This window comes from Zootoca vivipara, chromosome 14, assembly GCF_963506605.1.
Source record: "Zootoca vivipara chromosome 14, rZooViv1.1, whole genome shotgun sequence".
In the NCBI taxonomy this organism is placed as follows: Eukaryota; Metazoa; Chordata; class Lepidosauria; order Squamata; family Lacertidae; genus Zootoca; species Zootoca vivipara.
The window spans coordinates 21,363,297-21,387,359 of NC_083289.1; the positions used below are offsets into that span (position 1 = coordinate 21,363,297).

Here is a 24,063-nt window from a genome sequence, read left to right on the forward strand (position 1 = left end):
CCTGCCTTAGAACCTGCCTACCCAAGCAAAGCAAGCCCTGGGCAAAGCCCAAGGAGCAAGGAATAACTTTGGGTTTTGGGGGAGGCTTACAATTTGAGAATTAACTGTTGTTCTCCCCCCCCCCGCCCAATAAACCAGCCTTTCCCAACCTGGTGCCCTCCAGAGGTTCTGGACTACAGCTCCCACCCAAACATCTGGAGTATGCCAGGTTGGGGGAGACTGCAATGGGTTCTACCAGATTTGTGACTGTTTCTTTCAAAGAGTTCTAAATGTTGGGTTTTTGTTTTTAAGCAGCAATGAAGGGAACTCCTTCCCTTGTACAAGGAGTGATTCATTACTCCTTTTATCTGCCCAGACCTGGCATCAATGGGCAAACGACAGCTCCCACCACAGCCAGCACCATCATCTCTTATTTTTAACTCATAAAAAAACAATGGCCCGGTACTGAGTGAGGCAGCTGCAACAGACTTCCATCATTTTCCACATCCCCAACACCTCTGTAGCCCAACCCCTATGAATGAGGGTTGGGGCCCTGAGGCATTTGATGGTGGTGACAAAGGCTGTAGCTGCCTTGTCCAGTCCTGGGCTGAAGGAGTACTGGGTGACTAGAGCTTTGCTGCTTTCAGCATCCTAACCTGTTTCTTCTGCTCACACCTGGGGAGGCTAACCAGGGAAAGACTGGGTCCCACTGGAGGGCACTTTGATTTGACCAGAGCCCTCCCCTCAACATGGGAGGTCAGGGAGAGCTAGGGATTCATGCCACTGTAGCATTCACTGCCTATTGGGATACTTACTTATGGGCTCCTCAGAATTCTTGGCGGACAGCTTCCTGAGGAAGTATTCTAGATTGCGGTCACTTCAGACTGCAGTTTGAAACTAGCGTTTTCAAATGCTCCCCAGTAAAAAGAAACAACTCTCTTGTGTGCATCGGGTGGGGGGAAAGATCCAAGTCCTTCTCTGATGTGCTAACTTGCCAACTGCAGAGAACTTCTCTTGGTTGCACTTCCTGGGGGTTGCTCTGTTTAAGGAAAGCACCCATGAAGAACCAGCAAGAGGGAAGAGATGCTCTTTTCTTGCACCTGCAGCACATTGCAAAACACCCTCTGCTTACCAGACTACACTAAGGTATCTGCTCCTGTTCTGACCAATATTGTATTTGCCACCCAAATGCACATGAAATAAGTTTGCCACCTCCTTTCTTATGCTGCTTTAAAGATTGCTTTGGTATTTCATAAAGTTAGGTACTTTGAAACAAACAAAGCAAAACAAACAGTCTCATTGGGTCAATGCCTGTAGCCGATTTGTGTCTGGAAAAGAATACCAATACCAATGTGTTCATGAAAATAAATATTTGTAAACCACTGACCCAGGACTGTGTTTTGCTGATGCTTCTTTTTTCTTTGTTGAAAAAAAAGTAAGTTACACCCACATTCTGGGCTTCCTGCTGGCTTGTGCTGGTAAGAGCAATCAAAGGTTCCAAGAAACAATCCTCAGAGCAGTAATGCTATTTGTCAGGCACTTCTTGAGCACAAGCAAGTTAAAATGCTATCATAGCCCTTTAAAAGTTATGTTAGGAAAAAGTGAGTTTGTTTCACTTTCCCTGCTGTGGCCTCCCCAGATGTCAGAATGTTTGACTGAAGCTATTCTGGAAAAATCAACCAGGGTATTGAAACTAGTGTTATGAAGACCGCACCATTTTGCACCTTAAAACAAGCACCATTCACATTACTTTTAAAGTCCCCCCCCCCGAAGTGCACAGTAAGTAGGGTTAAGTATGCAACCCCTTGACTCATCCAAACCTACTGCTGCCTTTAACCTTTATTGGCTCTGCAACAACTCAGGATTACAAGTTGACAAGTCCGATATTTGATTTCTCGTCGCTTCCAGTGGTGGTCCCTTGAAGGCTTCCAATCTCGCATGCAAGTGTCAGTTCCAAATTCTCCTTACCCACTTGCAAGCAGGCTCCAGCAAGTGGTATGCAGACAAGAGTTATTTTCCATGAACAGATTTGTAATTCTCATTTATTGTCAAATAGGCAGTCAAGAGAAAAGGAGAACACATTTGATCCTGAATGGAAAAATAGAGAAGGGTGGTGGTGGTGGCGGCGGAGAGAAACAACATGGCCAGAACAAATAAACTGCTACCTTAAATGGCTACTCTTAAAGAGGGCAGTATCACACAGCCAAGTAAGGAGGAAGTTAAAGAAAAGTTTAAAAGTATTGCAAATGGTTGGTTAAAAAAACAGTTTATATCATCCGAGTGGCTGAAAGCCGCTTTGAATGCAACTAGAATCATACGTGCAAAAACACGAGTGTGTCCTGGAGGTCGCTGGCCTGCTTGATGTTTGTTGCATTTTACATTCTGCCTGGGGAGGAACAGGAAGGTGTTCACCTTTATGAAAGCCAGAGCATCAAAAGGCTTCCAAGAGAGTTCTGCCTTTCATCCAAATTTGATAGGGGTGCAGGATTGAAGTGGCTCTCCGTGTTCGCTGCCGGGCACTCCTCTGGCTGCTTTGGCACACACGCACACTGACGTGTGCAAACAGACACACACACACACACACACACACACACACACACACACACACACACTATCCCAGCACCGTCAGGAGACAGCCTAATGCAGCTTTAAACTGGCGCTGCTCCTGAACAGCTTTAAGTATTTATCAACTCAATAGGTCAAAAGTCTGCAGACACTGGGTGGAGCAGCAGTATGCCACAAAACTAACAGTTGTCCTCCTGGAATAGAAAAATGGGGGGGAAAGAGAGGGAGGGAGGGAGAGTGCAGTTGTCAGCTCAAGATTAAAACATTGGCCCTTGTCCACAACACACAACTTTTCTGGATAGTTAAAAAAACAAACAAACCAGGAGGGAGGATTAAGCCGTGGTAAACTAAGTACACAAAATATTTGAGTTTGTAAAAATAGCAAGAGGTTTTTCCTCTGTCAACATACAAAGAAATTCAGCTAAAAACTTTTGCAGGTTTTGTAGCTATGGAGGGCATGGGGGACATGGAGAATGCCTTGATTTCTTAAAAGGGTGGGACAACGTATTTTTTTTATTCATGCCCCCTCTTTTAAACTCATGCTCCCCCTTTAAAACATCACATTGCTTAAAAACAACAACAACAACAAAAAGCATGTCCTCCCCAACTCCCCCCTAAAAGCCCAGAGTTTGGATGGCCATTTGTCATGGACGCTTTAGCTGAGTTTCCTGCATTACAGGGTGTTGGACCAGATGCCCCTTGGGGTCCCTTCCAACTCTACAATTCTGATTCTGGTAACAAAAACAAAGGGGTGCAGCTAGCGTGCTTCATGCCCCTGTGCCCTGTGTTTATAATATGCAGTCCTAGGACTCCTGAAGAAGCTAACACTTGCCACCCTTTAGACCAGGCATAGGCAACCTTGGCTCGCCAGATGTTTTGGAACTACAACTCCCACGATCCCTGACCACTGGCCCTGTTAGCTTGGGATCATGGGAGTTGTAGTTCCAAAACATCTGGAGGGCCAAGGTTGCCTATGCCTGCTTTCACAGGCGCAGATCTTTGCACAACTGGTGTGAACAGTTGTTCTCCCCAGCTATGATGCCACCTACTCCTCCTTTAGTATTAGGCAACTTCCCCCTTCTTTTGAATGATGAGTAGGCATCAGCATGTGCACCACTGTGTGCCTGCACACTCTTGTACTAAGACACCTTTCTAATTCCTTATCCTAAGCTCTTTTAAGTGGGACGCGGGTGGCGCTGTGGGTTAAACCACAGAGCCTAGGGCTTGCTGATCAGAAGGTCGGCGGTTCAAATCCCTGCGACTGGGTGAGCTCCCGTTACTCGGTCCCTGCTCCTGCCAACCTAGCAGTTCAAAAGCACGTCAAAGTGCAAGTAGATAAATAGGTACCGCTCCGGCGGGAAGGTAAACGGCTCTGGTTCGCCAGAAGCGGCTTAGTCATGCTGGCTACATGACCCGGAAGCTGTACGCCGGCTCCTTCAGCCAATAAAGCAAGAGGAGCACCGCAACTCCAGAGTCGTCCGCGACTGGACCTAATGGTCATGGGTCCCTTTACCTTTTAAGCTCTTTTAAAGCAGGAGCAGTGATGGGCATTTCACTGCCCTAAAAACCCAGGGCTGCCACACGCCCGAGATTTCCCAGACATTACCAGGATTTCAAAAGCAGAAATGACATCCGAGGAGCAGGGAATATGGCAACCCTATATTTGAAATATGACAACTCTATATTTGACAATCCTTTCTCAATGCACTACCCCACACTTTTTCTAGCCAGTGACAACTCATTTAATTTTTACACATTTAAAACACACACACACACCCCAACTGTGGCCACCTGCTCCAGGTTGATTTCTTCAACACAAAGCTGAATGCCAATTCCACAGGGGTCAACACAAACTTTGCTGTATTTGCATGGATGGGTTCTCTAGCATGCAGCAAAGTAAGGAAGCACCCCTGAAAAATGGGAGGTACTTGGGTGCAAATACTGTGTTTGTTGTTGGTGGTGTTACCGGTAAATATATGCCTGGCATTCCTTCATTTCAGTGCTGAAGTCGTTGCCAAGTATTTCAGACACACATTGATCTGATTAACGGGAATTTAGTACCCTTTGGCTTCAGTGGCAGAGGGGAAGGGAGTGTTGCCACAGGGCATATGCCAGCGCTGTATACAAAGCACATAATCTACCTTAGCCACCTGACCAGAAGTTGAATAAGCTGCCAGATGTGGTGTGGGGGAAGCCACACCCTTTATGAAGGAGACCTTAAATATACATGAGCAAGGTGGAAAGTTGGTTGTTGCAATCAGATAAACTTTCTGAAGGGGGGGGGGGCTCTTCCAAAGCAGTGTGTTCAAAGCTATCTGGCTGCTGTCCAAATTTAAGAGGCTCATTTTGTTCTCACTTCATAAAGCTCTGTTACTTACTGAAGGGGGAGGAAAAACCCATTATGGCTACAGATGCAGTAGCTGTAAACAAGAAAACAAGAAAACTACACCATCTACTTGGTATCAGCAGACTTTTCTTCTAGGAAGGCTTTAGGCAGCTACGGTTGGGTGGGCATGGAATTGATATTTCCTCACAGCAGATTGCTGTTTTCAGTCTCCTGGATGGCCCAATTCAAATCAGGAACTAATCAATATAATAATGTTCACTGGTAAACCCTCCTTGCAATCCCACCGAGTGTGGTGCTTCTGGGGGTGGCACATGGAAGTCCTTTGCTGCTGTGGCACCCTTTCTGTGGAACCTTCTTCCCCTAGGTAAAGTTGGCTCCCTCATTGAACTTTAGGTGGGGTGTGAAGATGAACCCTTTTGATCAGGCCTACAGCATAAAATTATGCCTTTTGCTCTTTTTAAAATGTGGTTTTAATGTACCTACTGTTTTGTTATATTTTGCTGATTGATTTTGCTTGTGAGCCGACCTGAAATGATCTTAGTCCTGAAAAGTAGCACAAGATAAGTAAACCACTTTACTGTCAGTTTGAAGGAGCAGCTCCATCTGGATCAAAATCATCTGTCAGAGCTGATCTTTTGAGTGGTGGATAGTTCTGGAATCCTTTTCTCTGCCAGAGGTAGGGCCCTTTTCTGTCTTTGGTTTCCATGAGAACTACATCTAGGGCAGGAATGGGGAACCTTTGGCTGTCCTGATGTTGTTGAACTTCAACTCCAACCATCTCTGGCCTTTGGCCAGTCTTGCTGAAGCTGATGGGAGTAGTGGTTCTGCAAATCTGGAGGACTAAAAGTTCCCAGGGAGGCCTCCCATGTCTCTGAATCAGACAGAGAGAAGAATCGTTGGCCCTTCTGTTGGAACTTTTTCCCAGCTGTACTTCTTTTCATTGTCTTTTGTCCCCTGTGTCTTTATAGGCCTGTTGACATAGCTTTTGACTTGGGTGTCTTGGTATTGGGAGGAAGAAGAGGGAGGACGATGGCAAAGAAGCCTGGGAGGCAGAAGAGGAGTCCCTGCAGCAGGATCTGTCACCTTTCCCTGCTTGTTTTGGGCTCAGTTTTGCAACTGTGTTTGCTTCTCTTCCTCTTCTGTTTCTTTGGGGAAAGACCACCTTCTGTTGTAGGGAGTGCCGTCTCTTTGCCCCTACTTGGGCTTCTTCAGTTCCCTGGGCAATCTGCCCCTGCACCTGATCCATTGTTATGGAGAGAGAAAGTGGGGATCGGAAGTAGGGAGGATTTAATTTACTCATCTCTGGGCATCTCTTAGGAGTTTGGCACACTAATCTCATGCCTGGCATGGCGGACGCTGGCTGGCCTTCCTCCTCTATGTTATTGGATGCAACCTGTTCCATGCTATGGGCCATGGTATGAAAAATCCTGTCTTCCTCCTACTCTGCCTGAATAAGTGAGAGAGTTGGGGCAATTTGTGACATTTAAGTGCACAGCCTGTGGGTTTTTGCTTGCCTCCTCTGTGCTCTTGCTCCTGCCACCGTGTCTCAAGCGCTCCATAATGCTGGCTGCTATCCACGCCAGAGGCTAGCCATTATTGTGCTCCTTCATTGCTAACAGTGCCAGGAAACAGCCAACTGGGATCCACCTTGTTCCCAGCCACTATGGAGAAGGCTGGGGGCAGAAGGGAGAGGGATGACTGGGGCTACACAGCCCTGTGGCTGCTGGTTTCCCCCCTCATCTCTAACTCAAAGTGGCAGATTGCAAGGAAGGGGGGAAAGTCAGACAAGAAAAAAGAAATGTTTGGCTTTAGGGGCACCAACTGGCCCAAAGCGCTCTAGGCAGAGGCAGTTTAGGAACCAGGATGCCTCCTCTTCCTGGAGAGGACCTTCAAGATTTGGACCTTGGCAGTTGCCGAGGAAGAGGCACCACCTTGAAGTTGCTGATTGCCACAACTAATGTCAAGTAATAACTACTCAGCAAGGAGACTTCCAGCAGCATATTAAGGGCCCCCCAAGCTAGCAAATCAGTTTTCCTGCCACAAGTCTGACTGGAGGGAAAGGGAGTTCTGCAAGAGCCATTCTTTGCTCTCACGTTGCTCTCATTAAATTAAACGAAGTTTATTGAGAGGAAAGCCTCCTGGCTTCATTGTGCACATCCACATAGCAATGGCCAGATCTTCCATTGCTAGTCCTTCATCATAAGTTGAGCAGGACACCAAAAAGAAGAAGAAGAGGTTTGCCCTTTTCTCTTAGCCAAACTAGATTCCGCAAGATTACAAGGCAAGTTGTAGAAGGCTTCTTGATTTTCTTCTCTTTTTGAGTTTCACACAAAGAGGCTCATGAATACTGTAAGTGGACATGCTTTCTTTTCATGCATGGATGAAAAGTTTCTTGCAGAAAGGGCAACTGGTTCATCGTATATCCTGCCAGAAAGGCAGCCACCAACGGCTGCAATGCTTTGCTAATTACCATTGGGCTCTGCTGAGCATCACAATGTCACGAGTTACAAATTGGGTGTATTGGCCCTTCACCATTCAGTTCTGATTTGCAGTGATGAAAGAAACATATAGTTGATAATTTACCTGTTAGTCGAATGTCACCAATGCATACAGGCTACTTCTTCAGTCATGGGGAATCAAAGGATGATTATCATGGGGGAAAGCTGCATAACAGAGCTTTTTAGACATGGATGGCTTCTTTTTCTGAGTTCTGAAAATACCAGCATTTTCTTAAAAAGACAGGCAACCTTCTAGCTCTCATGGATTCAAAGGTGGAAACTGAAGGTAGACTGGCAGTGTGTTAAAGGTGTGGGCTACTTGGGTGGCAAGAATATTTGCAAACCTTCTCTTCCTCCCCTTTAAATATCAATATCCTACTTACACTCCCTATTGCTCTCAAAGGGACATTAATTAATTCCAAATTACTCTGCTTCCTAGTCAATGACCAAGCAAGCTCACAACACTGGGGGGAAATGCACCTTCCAGGAAACTTGCCAATTAAGCAATTCACCACTTTGAAAACTTATCATTTTGAGGAAATATTACATAATCAGTTGTACAGTGATATGGCAAGATTTTTGAGTGACGCTATGAAAGGTCATCACCATAGGTTCTAAGAGCCATCTTCACACCTCATGATGTCTGGACAGTTTTATCCTACTACGTTTTATCCTACTATGTTCCGTTGACTGTGTTGTGTTCTGATCCATGTATACAACACACTTTTTATGCCAATAAAGGGGATTGATTGATTGATACAGTTGTACAGTTGCTCCTTGCTATCAGAGTAGGCACTGGAGCCTTAAGAATAAAGTGAATATGGTATATGAAGTCAACAGACTGAAAACACATAAGAGTAGCACAACCATGGCCCTGTGTAGATGCCTTTCCCTGTAACCGAAGCCCTTGCATAAGGTCTAAAACCCCAATGTAATTTCCCCTGTAATTACCCCTGATGCAATCCAGCCATTGGTGTCTCTCTCAGAGGAAAGAGCTTTGGGTAGACAATAGTAAACATGGGCTGGCTGCAACGGTGGCAGTGTCCCAGAGGGCAGTACAGCAATTCCGAGAGACTCCTGGGTAATGAGATTGGATTCAGGAACTTCAAATCTAGAGGTGGGGGGGAAACACAGAGACGGTGACTTCAACAAAACAAATTCATAGCTATTTTAACATTACAACCAAGCTGGACACACTTGAACAAAGAAATGGAAAAACAACAGCTCTGATGGTAGCCTGGAAAGAAAAAGCACAGTAACAGGGAATAGCTCTGCTCACAAAAAAATAAGACTGCCGCTTGCACAAGCTCTCTTGTTTTCCTCTTCACTGAAATCCTCTCCAGTTTTCAGATGCAGTATCATGAAATATCTCCTGCTTTCTATCGTGCTTACATTTTGAATAAGAGTTGGAATGGTGGTTATATTATGCAGCAAGATCATCCCTGAGGGTGTTGAATGGCCATCTGTCATGGATGCTGTAGTTGAGATTCCTGCATTTGCAGGGGGTTGGACTAGATTGACCCTCGAATCCCTTCCAACTCAACAATTATATGATTAATCTAAGTAGGTTTACAGGGCCTAGTAATCTGCCCCTTCAACATTAGACTTCTAGACTTGCAACTCAAAAGCTTGAAATGCTACCGAAATGTAGTGATAAAACCTATTATCAAGCAGTTAACAGTGATTTTAGCTATATAAAGGGAAAGATCTCGAGTGCATTATTACTAATACCTCCTCCCATTGATTAGCGCCAAATTCCCTGCAATATGGTGCATAGTTCTGGGCCAACATTCCATTGCTGGCCTAAATAAAAATAACTGCATCAAAGAGGTATGGTTGGAGTAGCAAAATGCTGGCTTTTAACTTTGTACCATTTTCTTGGCATTTGGGCTCATCTGCTCATTCACATTCATCCTATTTATGTTTTTCCAGCCTCCCTACTTCCCAAAGTAAGAGATCATTAGCTCCCAAGGACTTTTGAGATATAGCTTGACATTCAAGTTCCTGTTAGGAGCTGAAGCCCCATGTGGCAGCATGATGCAAAATGCAGACAAGCCACGGGCCAGTTTTCAACAAAGAGCCTGAACTGGGGCAGAACTAAAGCTGTCACGTTGCACTGCAATGGCCAACGGGCTGCAAGCGCTTCTTTCTGCCTCATGCTTAACGAGCCTGCCAGCTCTGGAGCTGGCTGCCTGAGAAGGAGCTGCATTGTTGGATGATGCATTGCCTCCTGCCGCAGGAATATTATTATTTCTGCTTCTCTACTCTCCCATTAGAAGACAGTTACTTCTCTGCTGCGGACTGTGAAAAGACTCTGGCCTTTTCTACGCTCTGTGCAAGAAAAGACTCCTAAATGCCTTTTACCTAACACTTGGCTGTCTTTTTCGGCCTCTTGTTCTTATTGCAAATGTAGCTTGGGAAGCCATTTGATTTGGAGTTTTGAGAACCTGAGTCAAATTTCACAGCACACTGAAAGTCTACATGCTTCAAGTACTGTGCTTACCATAAGCTTCTCCTTCTCACTGTAAGCTTCTCTGTTTAATTTACAAGTGTCCTAGACACTTCATAGCTACCCAACTCTTTATACTCCTCCTTTTGCTTCCAGCAGTTTCAATATGCTCATTAAACACCATCTTTTAGTCCTTTTCCCGTCTCCATTCCTTGGAAATGAATTTTCTCCCTTAATATTCACACCCCTCCCATCTACAAGCTTTTTTTTAAAAAAAAGTTCTCAAAACACAACTACTCTCTTATGCTTTCACCAATTCATTTCACACCTCTCCCATCTACATACATTTAACTGCTCATCTTTATGGGGCTGACATCTCATTTCTTGGTTTTAATTTTTCCTTCCCTTCTGTCCTTACTTTTTATGCACCCCAACTGCTTAGACAGTGAGGGCATAAAGAAATATGATGTCCATTTATAGTTGCTTCACTACACAGTCCAGATATTTAGGTGCTTGATAAACATTAATATTGCAGGAATGCTATCATCGTTCAGCTACCTTTTAAAAACCTGCAGTATGTGTTATACAGTGTCCGCATGGCCATCTCTTGCAAGGGCAGAACGCGGTCCGACTCTGACCCAATTGACTTCACCTCTGCTGGGAGGAAAACTGTCAACTGTCCTGATGAAAAGGTAAGAAGCTTCACCTCTGACTTCTGAACAGGAGAACCACAGCTGGAAAAATATTTGAGGAAAGGGGAAAGCTGCTTAAAAGGAGTAAAATATCATGAAAAATCCTACCCAAGCCTTCTAAAGATACTTGATACTTGAAAGTGCGCCACCCCCTGTTTCAGCCTGTCGGTGCATTAAGTCAGAGAAGAATGATCCAACAAAAATAAATATATTGAGTATATTGGACTCCACATATGTATAGGAAGTCATTGTTCAATAGAGATAGATGTTGGCAAGTGTATTGCTGAGAATGCCTTATTGAAGCGTATGGTGTGAGTTTCTCCAATGATATATTCTTTTTTGGACTGAAGTTGTTATACACATCAATTTTGTGCTGGTGAAATCCCTGATATTTGCAGATGTTCATGTACTTTCAAATTATATTCCTGTAGCACAGGGATTAGTGGTAGGAGGAAAAATGGATTTCTGAGCCCTTATGGTTGCTAAGAGACTTATACTTCAAGCCTGGAAGGATAAATATCCACTATCTATTATGAAATGGTTTGAGGAGCTCACTGCCATGGTTATGTATGAACATATTTCATATAGATCTCTAGTTCCTGTTGATACATCTATTAGGACATCCGGAAGGCATGTATTAATGTATATGTTTAACTTAAGATGCAAGCACTGATGGTTACTGTATCTGTAATGTTAAATGATGGTGTTTTTTTATTACTATTAGTACTGTTCATATATCATTATTATTTTAATAACTCCCCTTGCACAGAAATGAATTGTTTTAATTACCGGTAGTTTTTAAACAAGATATGATCCCAATGGGATGCATATCCTCTGTATCAATAACTGAACAAGATCCCACATTAAGTTCTTGAAGCGAGGGGAGAACATTGCTTCATGCTGGTATAAGCAAAAACCGAATCCCAAGGACACAAACAATGCACATCTGTCATGATGATCTTGTTGGAGGGACATTTCACAAATTTATTGTGTGTACCTTTATACAAGAAATCAGGTACTTCTGACACCCCCAAAACATATCTCATTAATACACTGTTTTCAAAGCTGTGCTTTCGAAGTTACCATTGGCATTCTTAGCTAGCTCCTGTGTACATCTTAAGGACATACATGCACAAAGTGGTCTTTCCTTGCCAAATTCTGAATACCAGCGTAACTCAAGCTTTCCTAGTACAATACAATTCCAAAGATAAACATGTGTTTGTTTTACCTAACCATCAGAGGTCTCTGTGTTTAGAATCAATCAATTTAGAGTGACTGTTGATTTCCCACCTATCAGGCTGAATAAAACTAACTACCTTAGAGCTATTAAAGCATTACTGCAATGCCACATAGTTGTGCAGGATTTTCTTCCTCCTACAGAGCTTTCCTTAAGAAAATGTTTCCTGGGCTCCACAAAAAATGAGAGCCTGAGACAAGAAATGTCTGCACCTACATCTCAGGAAAGGAGAATTATTGTATTGCAAGGAAGGACACCCAGCTTATAGGTTTCTCACATGCATGAAGACTACAAAGCATCATGCTTCAAGAAAGGGACTACAGAGTCTCCACAGACAAGACACGTTTTCTGTGTTTACAACAAAGCATGCTAAGACTTTCTAGTATGACAGTCCCAACTTGAGTTCATCATATTTCATTAGCCTCAACAGATGCCAAGACAGTTGCACACAAATGTTTCTTCAAACTGTACTAGTGTGATGGCTTACCCAGAAGGCTATGATGAACACTATGCAACTCCAGGGTCACAAATGATTTAAAGCAGAAGTGGCAATGTACTCAAGGAAATTAGTTCAAAGAGATAGATCATAGTGAAGAGCGAAGGTCAGTATGTGAACAGGAAAGAGAGAACAACGTGGCAAAATGTGGATTTTCTGGAGTTTGGTACATTCTGCCAAGTGACTCAAAACGAATTAAGTGGAGAATATGAGGAGTGGATAGGTCAAGCACTGGTTCCATGTTCTTGAAAGGAAGGCTTTTAAGTTAGACTGTTAAGATCCCTGCTTAGCCATGAAGCTCACTAGGAACCTTCAGTAAGCCATTCCCTGTATCAGGCAAGGATAAATCATAAAGTTATATTATAATGTGCCCTCAGGATGGAACATGAAAGAAATATGAACTTTCTAGGTTGACACCAGCTGCACATTAGCAATTCCCAGCAAGTTGGCTGCAAGATTTACATGCCAACAATATTACTTAATACAACATAGTTAATTCTGTCTTCAAAGGTGCTGCTTGGCATTAGCAAGGAACGGTATGCATTTACCTTCACGATTCAGAGACAAAAAGGGAAAGAAGCAACGCCTTGTTTCAAATTTTGCTATTTCTACTACATAGAAAGTAAATATATTTGGCAGCCATTAATGAAGAAAATAGGGACCCAGGTGGCGCTGTGGTTAAACCACTGAGCCTAGGGCTTGCTGATCAGAAGGTCGGCAGTTCGAATCCCTGTGACGGGGTGAGCTCCCGTTGCTTGGTCCCAGCTCCTGCCAACCTAGCAGTTCGAAAGCACGTCAAAGTGCAAGTAGATAAATAGGAACCGCTACAGCGGGAAGGTAAACGGCGTTTCCATGTGCTGCTCTGGTTTGCCAGAAGCGGCTTTGTCATGCTGGCCACATGACTTGGAAGCTCTACGCCGGCTCCCTCGGCCAATAATGCGAGATGAGCGCGCAACCCCAGAGTCGGTCACGACTGGACCTAATGGTCAGGGGTCCCTTTACCTTTACCTTTAATGAAGAAAATATGCAGTTCACCCTTTCATGTATCACTACAACATTGTTCCAATAAGGCTACGTGTTCACCTCTGTGGCTGCTACTTCTCAGCATTTACCTCTTTTGCCAGATATATGCTTTTTTAAAAATCAAGCTTAAGTAAAGTGTACAGTATTCATATAGATCAATTTACATAACCACCTGACAGAAGGCAACTGAGATCTACAGCGGGTTATACCTGAAACTACCATTTTCTTTAATGTACATCTTTTCAAGTTTTGCCAGGGGGTGCCTAAAGCACACAGAGAGATGCTTTTTAAAGCACAGATGAATCCAAATTAAACAGAGGCATGCTATCCTGTTTGCTAAGGGAATACGTTTTGCCACAAAATTACCGCCTTAATATGAAAAACAAGTATAAAAAGATTCAACACGCTATCCCACAGGACATGAATAGGGTTGTGGTTTTTCTAAAAAGGAAAATACAGGTAGAAAGAAAGTCTGGTCCACATTATACTTTTGAGGTATTTGGTAGTGAAAAACCCGCAGAACACTAAGCATCAAAATACACTGACAGAGCAGAGTCATAGAAATATTTAGAAAATGTTTGAGTCAATACTTTTATTCTGTTGGCACCATGCTTCATGTTGAACGCTATCACCTCAAATGTCCTAAAACATCAAGAAGCACAGCAGACAACCAGTCAGGGGCTTAGCACTGTAAGTATTGGATATTCAGCAAATTAATGTAGGAGATTTAGCACAATTGGAGGGTACTGGCAGTCAAAGTAATCTCTTCAAAGTAATGTGATGTGGTGAATTAAGATCACCCAGAGTAAAGTTTAACTTGAAAGAGACAGCCTATACTTGTTATGGGAAGCTTCAGAAGATAAGAGGCTACACAGCAACTTAATTCATATACTTACCCACTGCAGCCAATAACTTTATTATAGAGGTACGAGGGAAGTCCCTTCAGGTGAACATTGTTATCCACATAAACATACTGCAGTTCTCGAGAACGACCCAAATCTGGATTTAAAAGGAAAAGAAAATGAAGGAATCACAACCCTGGCAGAGATATCCGATATAGTTAAAGACACATTATTTGGTTCTGCGTCAATGAACACCCAACTCCATGGCGGCTGACTAAAAAAATCTCTTATTAGGAAAATAGATGAAATTTGCTGCAAAGCAAGGTGAGAATTCTCCAGTGTAAATTCACCCTCAAGTCAATCCCGTTCCTATTTCTTGTCTGGGAAGCAAATACACTCACTCTCAATACATTACAGTATACGAGTCTTATGAATTGGTGGAGGTAAAAGGATGCAAAGGAGCTCCAATTTTCTTAAGTGATCCTTTTGAAGGAGTTGCCAAGTTTCTCTCTCAAAGATTTTTTGACTCCAAGACAAACAATGATGTTACTAGTAAAGAAAAACAAATACTCTGTGCAAGTGTGCTGATATATACTACACACACACACACACACACACACACACACACACACACACACAGACAGTATGCTTTTGCAATTCGAGCTGCTACATTCTTTACGAGGAAATACAGGTACAAGCTTCTCAGCTCCCACCCGGGTAATGGAAATACACAAAAATGCCTTTTCTAGGATGCAAAGGTTTGATGTAAAAACCAAACCTTTAAGGAACCATTCCTCTTCAGCCTGCCAACTTCCTTTTACCTATTCTGACCTGGCCCATAATCCACTGGGGAATAAGGAACTATGGATGTTCATTGCGAGTTAGGTGAGGTGTACCATTTAGAGAGTTGTGGACCACAAAATGCTCCTCCAGCCCTGCAGCACATTGGAGTAGTCAAGCTTGGACCGTGCCAGGAGATGTATACCTACAGCAAGACTCTTTTTATGCAAGGAAAGAGTTTTAAGTTATGTCTCCCCCCTCCAAAAAAAAGCTGGTTTTGAGAAGTGTATTATGCTGGGTCTGTTCACATAATCATTCATTTTTTTCAGGACAAACTAGCCTTATTTTATTCATATATTGCATTTTTACACCATTTTTATTTTGGCTTTCCACCAAGGAGGTCTGGCAGCTTTCTGTTCCCTTCCCATTTTATCCTCCCAACAAACCTGGGTCTCCCCATTTTATAACAAACTGATGAAATTTGCACCTATTCTGCTAATACACTGCATGGAGCATGATTATTCTTTGGATTTCATACTTCTCTGAATTTTATGATACAAATTTGGTAATTTATTGTTTAAAGTTAAAGGTACTCCTGACTGCTACCGTGTTTCCCCTTTTTTAAGACACCGTCTTATAACTTTTTTTCCTCAAAAAAACACACGGTGGCTTATTTTCAGGGGGTGTCTTTTTTTTTTTTAAAGTGCTGGTACAACTGGGTCCCACTGGCTCAGGACACTCGGTGCTCTCTTCCGCGCACATTATAAACACCACACTCTAGCCTACTGTGCTATCCAGGTTTTACTGTCAACCAGGCTGGCAGCAGCTCTCCAGGATTTCAAACTTGGGGGTACCTGGGGGTTAAACCTGGGATCCTTCTGCATACAGAGCACAGGGTGCTCTGCCACTCTGTTATGGTCTTTTCCATTTTCTGCCTCTTCTATTTTTTCCCTTTCCCCTCCTACCCATCCTGAGTCAAGGGCTTTCCTTCTATGGAGGCTTTTAAGCAGAGGCTGGATGGCCACCTGCCTCGGAGACAGATGTGCACACAGGGGGGGGGACTTTGTGAGGTGGATTTAAACCTTGTAGGATGCCGGAGCAGGAGGTACACACGAAGCTGCCCACCGTCATGTCGGTGTAGGTAGGACCGCGTTGGTTACAGTCGAAGCACTTGCGGTTGGGCGGGAGGCTGCTCATCTCCCTCAGCAGCTTCTGGTGCTTCTCCTCCTGCTTCCATGGCTTTGGAGGCGGCCGGGTGTGTGCGCGCGTGGAGGGATAGAGGCTGCTCCCCGGGCTCTCTCACGCCGGCCGGGGAATGAGGAGGGAGGCCGTGACCCGTCCCGCTCCGAGATGCTTGTGAGGGAAGCACGAGGGGGACAAGGCTTGGGCCCATGCCCCTGGCGCGCGCGCGCGGCTGAATGACGAGCCGAAGCGGAACCTTTTCTCTGTGGGGGGGGAGACGCGCGCGCGCAAACACACACACACTGAGAGAGAGACACGCACAGGGAGAGAAAGAAAGAGACGCACGCGCGCGCACACACACACACACACAGAGACGCACGGGGGAGAGAAAGAGACACGCGCGCACACACACACACAGAGAGACGGACGCACGGGGAGAGAAAGAAAGAGACGCGCACAAACACACACACAGAGAGACGCACGGGGGAGAGAGAGAGAGAGACGCGCGCGCACACACACACACACAGAGACGCACGGGGGAGAGAGAGAAAGAGACACGCGCGCGCACACACACAGAGAGAGACGGACGCACGGGGAGAGAAAGAAAGAGACGCGCGCACACACACACACACACACACACAGAGACGCACGGGGGAGAGAGAGAAAGAGACGCGCGCACACACACACACACACAGAGACGGACGCACGGGGAGAGAAAGAAAGAGACGCGCGCGCACACACACACACACACAGAGACGGATGCACGGGGAGAGAAAGAAAGAGACGCACACAAACACACACAGAGAGAGAGAGACGCACGGGGGAGAGAGAGAGAGACGCGCGCACACACACACAGAGAGAGAGAGATGGACGCACAGGGAGAGAAAGAAAGAGACGCGCGCACACACAGAGAGCGTGCGGCTGCAGCGCTCACGAAGCAGCGCTGCACTTAGGGGAAGATGGCCAGGGAGGGGGGCTGCGGGGTCAAGGCAACGCGTGAAAGGGAGGGATGGCGAGGAAGAAGTGGGGAGTGAACTGATCGGGGCTTTAACATGCCCGCACGCGCAAAAGGGAGGCTCGGAATGTGGAGATCGGTTCTGGCTGCTTCTCTTAAAGTGCCGCAAGTAACGAGCCTCTCTCTCTTTCCTCCTGCCGCTCGTGCCCTTGGTGCTCCGTGCGGCGCTGCTTCACGCTTTGTCAGCGCTGCAGCCGCCACCGCTTCCGGGCACCGACCCAACCCCGCAGGCTTCCTCCTCCTGCCGCGGCCGGCATTGCAGGAGCTGGGTCCTTCTGGCTGGTGCTCCGTGCGGCACTGCTGCACGCTTTATTGGCACTAAAGCAGCCACTGCCGCTTCCGGGCACTGACCCGACCCGGCAGGCTTCCTCCTCCTGTCGCGGCCGGCATGCTGGGTCCTGCTAGCTGGTGCGGAAGTATGGCTTATTTTCGGGGTATGTCTTATAGCTCTCAAATGGTTAAAAACCCTGCCATGGCTTACTTTCTGACTACGTATTAAAAAAGGGGAAACACGGTAGGTCCAGTCGCAGAAGACTCTGGGGTTGCGTGCTCATCTCGCTCTATAGGGCCGAGGGAGCTGGAGTTTGTCCGCAGACAGCTTCCAGGTCATATGGCCAGCATGACTAAGCCGCTTCTGGCAAACCAGAGCACCGCACAGAAACACCGTTTACCTTCCCTCTGGAGTGGTACCTATTTATCTACTTGCACTTTGGCATTCAAACTGCTAGGTGGGCAGGAGCTGGGACTGAGCAATGGGAGCTCACCCCATTGTGGGGATTCAAACCACTGACCATCTGATTGGCAAGCCCTAGGCTCTGTGGTTTAAACCACAGCGCCACCCGTGTCCAAAATTGTTTACCAAAATGCAAAACAAAAGTAGTATTTAAATACTTTTGGGGGATAAAATATGTATTGTAAGTATGCATTTCAATCTGTATTTAGAAATACAAATGGTTCATATGCCTTTTGAAAACTTAGATCAGTGCAGAAATGGGAGAGAATAGGCCAGAAATAGGATTATCTGTGCATTTCTTGTTGTGTGTAAGGTTGCGCTTAAATTACCCAGAAATTTAAAGTTGTTTGTTCAAAATATTGTGATGAGATTACTGAATGGCACTGTCTGCTTAAAGCACTCTCATTATTTTTTTTTTAAAAAAAAACAGGTGCTGGTGCTGATCCACAAAGCCCTCTCCTGCTTAATACCACCTGCTCCCAAAGTACCTGCCTATTTATTAAGCTATACCTTGGATGCCCTGCTCCAGGTGCTATTGCGCCCTGACTGCAGTGGATGATAACCAGAGAGGGTCCTTTGAGTGGTAGTGATGGAGAGCTTTCCCTAAGTTTGTTTTTGTGACACATGGTGAAAACTTTTTATTCTTCTGGGGTTTTAAAGTACGTTTTTGTTTTTGTTTTCTTGCTGCTTGTATGTTTCAGCTGCTGTTTTCAATGGTGCTGTGATTTTAATTTTGGTATTAATCATTGCGTTTTAAATTGTTTTGTTTTGTTTTGGATGCTGCCTTGGAAACTTTGGCTGAAAGGCGGTCTAAAAATCTTTCGAATGAATTGATAAGAACAAGAGTCATTTCTGAGACCTGTAGAATAACCCTTATTTCTTTTCCATTGAGAATCACAGAATCTTAAGAGTTGGAAGGGACCCAAGGGTCATCTAGTCTAACCCCTTGCAATGCTGAAGACTTTTCAGGAACCAGTCCTCATGCAGCTTAGAAGCTTGCGTAGACATACCCACAAAAATCAATGCACTTGTTGCATTAGTACTTGCTACTTTTCATCCTGAACTTCTCAAAAAGACAAAAAGCAATGCCAAGCCAAACCACAAAAGATTTTCTAAATGCTTAGTAGTTGCTCCTGTAAGTGGGTCTGCCCACCCTCTGTTGCCATTAAGTTTTAAGCATCAGATAACATAATAAATATTGCAAAATGTTCTTTGCCAAACACATTCCTTCTGAGCTTCACAGATTAAGGAAGCTGCCCGTCTGAAGCTACAAAGAAAGTTTTCATGTGGCTTTAAGCACTGTAGCTTGTCTAAAACATTTCCACTTTCTTCCTACCAGAGTACAAGATCAAAGCCTTTCCATTAGAACTGACCAAATGGTAAGAGTCCTGAACAAACCCCAATTCAAGAAATCCCCCCCCCTTTTAACCTCAAGGCACTGGCATATGCATTCCACATGGCTGAAGATGGAACAAAAGGTCTTATGTGCCTGCACTGATGACCATTAACCCTACAGTGAAAGGAAGGAGGGAAAAGAGGGGACAATAAACCCCTCTGTTTACCACATTTAGAAGAATGAGGCTCAGTTGTTTAACACTATGGGCACGCAAATCCTCAATAAATGTGTGTGTGCATATACACATATATGTAAGGTTTCAGTTATAATAGGTAACTACTACTGTACTTTTACATTGGCTTGCGATATGAAATACTAAACTACAATAAAAACAAAATATTGACCAAATATAACCATATAATAAAACAGCAGAGCTAACACATTGCATAGGAGTCTACAGCTTCTGGAAGGCCTTGCTGACTAAAGCCCAAAATCATATTTGCCAGCTCGCCTCCTCTCCAGCCCACCTCCTGTGGATGGGATCTAAAATGGTTAAGTGATTAATGTTTTCTCAGACAATGGCATTGTTCACGTGACGCTTTAAACCATGGGTAGGCAAACTAAGGCCCGGGGGCAGGATTAGGCCCAATCGCCTTCTAAATCTGGCCCGCAGACGGTCCAGGAATCAGCGTGTTTTTACATGAGTAGAATGTGTGCTTTTATTGGAAATGCATATCTGGATTATTTGTGGGGCATAAGAATTCGTGCATTTCCCCCCAAAAATATAGTCCGGGCCCCCCACAAGGTCTGAGGGACAGTGTACAGGTCCCCTTCTGAAAAAGTTTGCTCACCCCTGCTTTAAACCATGGTTTAAGCTAAACTGTGGTTTAAAACAAATGAGCAATGCGTTAGTGCTCCTCCCCACTTATTTCTTCTGTAGGCTGGGGAGGAAAGAAACCAGAGCTGGCTTACCATTACATTTGAACTGGCACTTATGGTTTGTTCCCTAACAAACAATCATGGTAAGCCATCCCCCCCTCCCCCCTTGGCTTACGATCATAGTTTATTGGAGGAAAATGTGAAGGGAGCCTCTGCTTTGTTTCCTCCCCAGTAGGCTGAATAAAGTATTGGGGGAGAGCAAGTGAGCCTTTTGAGTAGCAAGCATAGTTTGAGCTAGTTTGCATGTAATGTTAAATTACAGTTTCAATGTGGTATCTGCAAAATACTGTGGGGCACCAACTAAGGCTGAAGACCAAAAACTGTTTTTAAGGGTGTTGAAAGTGGCTTTACATCCCACAGTGTATATGCATAGACTAGGCATGGCCAAACTTGGCCCTCCAGATGTTTTGGGACTACAATTCCCATCATCCCTAACTACTGGTCCTGTTAGCTAGGGATGATGGGAGTTGTAGTCCCAAAACATCTGGAGGGCCAAGTTTGGCCATGCCCGGCATAGACCCACATTCTGTCTCTCTCGGCCCACCTCCATCTCTGTTCAAACACAGAGAATACAGAAGATGTTTACCAGATGAAGAAAGTATGACAACTACACATACCGTGAGCATATATCTTACTCTCAAACTGCCTTCATTTACCACCTGCCTCCAGTTTATTACCAGTTGGTGTATTTTCAACATGGGTACATTAACATGCAATGGTCTATTCAGAATTAAAATTAAAACAGGCTTGTCAAATACAGACTCATATAAAGCTAAAGACATTTCTATATATCAAGAGATGCTATCAACAGTTAAACTAAATAAATGGAGTGGTTGTAACGTATAATTTTGCCAGTCTAAATAGATGAATTCATTTATTCAACTCAATCAGAACATTATTACAAATCCAGAAACCACCAAACCTAATTTTACAGCATCTTTTTTTCCTTGTTAGTATGTGGTTTTTTTTTAATGTATTCAGTAGACATAATTGCAACCAGCTTGTGGAACATGAAATCTAGGACGGCAAACATGCGCTAAGACAACTTGTGTGTGTATCTGTGACCATTTAAACCAAACTATGGCCAAAGCCCTCTGTAAAGAAATCTCTCCTACAAGGCAGCAAAAAAGGAAGGCTTTCATAGATTTCATTCACCAGACTAGACAGCATTTTACATATGCATATCCCTTAAACCTAAGGCCACAGTCTGTAATTATTTTCTGACATAACTAGTCTCTTCAGAGAAAGCTCAAGGCTTCAGTAGTCATTCAAAAATTCAAAAATGGGGCTTTCCAGGACAGGATTTTTAAAGGACATCTTAATGATGCCTCTGTCACTGCAATATATGAGTATGGTTTTGTAACAGGTACAAAATAATACTCCTGTTTTCCATGGAAAGAAAATAATTTCAATCATAACAACAATTAAGTTTCAGTCACTTCAACTACTCAAGAGGACTCAAGTTGGAACACTATAGGTCAATGTTGTTGCAAACAGGGATTTAGGAATATTGATAGATAAAAAGTACAGTGGTACCTCCGGTTGCGGATGGGATCCGTTCTGGAGCTCTGGTCGGATCCCTAGGTTTCCGCAACTGGAGGGACCGCTTCTGCGCATGCGCGCGGGACGAAACACTTCTGGGTTTGCTGCTTTTCCAACCCAAAGTTTACGTTACCAGAGGGTAACGTAAGCCGAGGTACTACTGTAAATACTGGAACAACGATGTTATCCTAGAGCAGGCATCCCCAAACTGCGGCCCTCCAGATGTTTTGGCCTACAACCCCCATAATCCCTAGCTAACAGGACCAGTGGTTGGGGAAGATGGGAATTGTAGTCCAAAACATCTGGAGGCCAAAGTTTGGGGATGCCTGTCCTAGAGTGAAAAAGTGGCTGGCCTTTGTTCATTCTTGGCCAGTTGATTACAAAATAAGGTATATCTCATCATTTTATATATTTAATAGTAACAACAACAACAATGAAAATAGTTGTATTTCTTACCCTCCCTTCACAAATCACCCCTAAGAAAGTAAAATAACCCAGTGAAGACTGGATGGGAACTATTAACTTTGGCTAAGCCAACAGTGCATCAAAGCTCAGCTTGAAGGCCTATGGTCAATTATGCATCAGATGCCCTTGGAGTTTCTAATACAAAAGAATGGGAATTTTAACCTGGCATGATAAATAATTATGATTTTCCTTCATCACTATATTAATCTATTACTGTATGTAATATTATGTAACGTTATTTACATAATTTAGTTTTAAAACAGAAAGATACCATAACAGGAGCCTGCTGGAATAGATCAGCGGCCCATTTAGTACAGCATCCAGTTCTCACGGTGGCCCATCAGATGCCTATGGGAAGCCCATAAACAGAACCTGAGTACAGCAGTACTCTCCCTTCCTTTGATTTCCAGCAACTGGAATTCAGAAGCACACTGCTTCAGACAGCGGTGGTAAAAAGGTAAAGGTAAAGGACCCCTGAAAGTTAAGTCCAGTCGCGGACGACTCTGGGGTTGCAGCGCTCATCTCGCTTTACTGGCCGAGGGAGCCGATGTTTGCCCGGAGACAGTTTTTCTGGGTCACGTGACCAGCATGACTAAGCCACTTCTGGAGCGGTACCTATTTATCTACTTGCACTTTGACGTGCTTTCGAACTGCTAGGTTGGAAGGAGCTGGGACCGATCAACGGGAGCTCACCGCGTTGCGGGGATTCAAACCACCGACGTTCCGATCGGCAAGCCCTAGGCTCAGTGGTTTAGAACACAGCGCCACCGCGTCCCCCTGACAGTGGTGGTAGAACATAGCAATTGTGGCTAGTAGCCATTGTCAGCCTTATCCTTTGTGAATTTGTTTAACCCTTTTTGAAAGCCATCTAGGTTGGTGGCCATCACTAGATCTTGTGGAAGCAAATTCCATAGCTTAATGAGAGGGGGTGGGAGAGAAAGAGAGAATCACTCACCAAGTGGTAAGAACGCAAGGCGGTTTCCAGCCATTGACAATTCATTAAGATTAGGAAGTTGGCAGAGATGGCGAGGGACATACCACAGATGGTTCCGGTCAGCAGTTAGGTACTGAAGAGAGAGGCACATGTGCATCTTTTCAGGCAAAGTTATCAAATGATTGGTTGAGATGTCCAGCGTCTGCAGCTCCCTAAGGTCTCCAACCTCTACACAACAAAAACATCAAATTTTATTGCATTGCACGCCACAATATTTAAAGAGCAGCTTAACAGGAGTGCTATTCAAAAGGAGAAAAGAGCTTATGTATTTTGCACATTGAGGCAGCCACTGTCACACAGCGCCATTCCCAAGACTTGTTATGGCTACCCAAGATACAAGTGAACACCATACAGCTTGTCTCCAACTAAGTGGGTCGCAACTTGTGCAGGTCTAACCTACACTATGAAGACTATGGCAGGGTCTGAACAATTTCACAGCATCTGTTAAGCTCCCTTATTTATGACATACAGTCAATCAGGTTACTGGAGATGGTTTAGGATTACGCATGTGGTAGTACTGCACTTAAGAGATTCTTTTGCAACTTGGATACTTCCTTTGCCGTAGCTTCTAGAAGACTCTGTTCCCAAAGCTGTGCTAACTCCTTTTTATGATGACTGCCTCCAACAAGTACACATGCAACTATGTTAATTTGAAGCTCCATTAGACACAATGGAGGAGCTGATAGGTGCAAGGAGAAGCTACTTTCCCTAAATGGGGGAAAGGCTCACAAATCGATATGAAAATGTTCTTGTAAATTCTCATGGGCTTTCTGCAAACCTTGCAATAAAAACTGCAATCATCACATCTTGATTAAAGTAAGATTGCTTCCAATGACCATGGTAGGGCAGGAAGAAAGATTTCAATGCACACAAAAAAACCTAACCACAAAATCGCTATACAAAATGGGGGGGGGGGGGTCATTCCCATAGGAATTTGCTTGGCTGCTGT

At 44.4% G+C, this 24,063-nt stretch overlaps 1 protein-coding gene across 4 annotated transcripts in view; it reads right to left on the reverse strand.

Moving 5' to 3' along the window:
* Window positions 1-1,407: 1,407 nt before the first annotated feature.
* LRRC28 (leucine rich repeat containing 28) overlaps window positions 1,408-24,063 on the reverse strand; it is a 53,529-nt gene continuing 30,873 nt past the window's right edge. For 3 of the 4 annotated variants that reach the window (XM_035130813.2, XM_060282671.1, XM_035130814.2), the window contains 5 exons: window positions 23,076-23,282; window positions 14,183-14,285; window positions 10,397-10,572; window positions 8,341-8,500; window positions 1,408-2,738 (listed from right to left, as the gene is read on the reverse strand). In XM_035130813.2, coding sequence (XP_034986704.2) covers window positions 2,666-2,738; window positions 8,341-8,500; window positions 10,397-10,572; window positions 14,183-14,285; window positions 23,076-23,282 — 719 coding nt within the window. In that variant the 3' untranslated portion in view covers window positions 1,408-2,665. The remainder of the gene's footprint in view (window positions 2,739-8,340; window positions 8,501-10,396; window positions 10,573-14,182; window positions 14,286-23,075; window positions 23,283-24,063) is intronic. The other variant, XM_060282672.1, reaches the window with a different exon arrangement.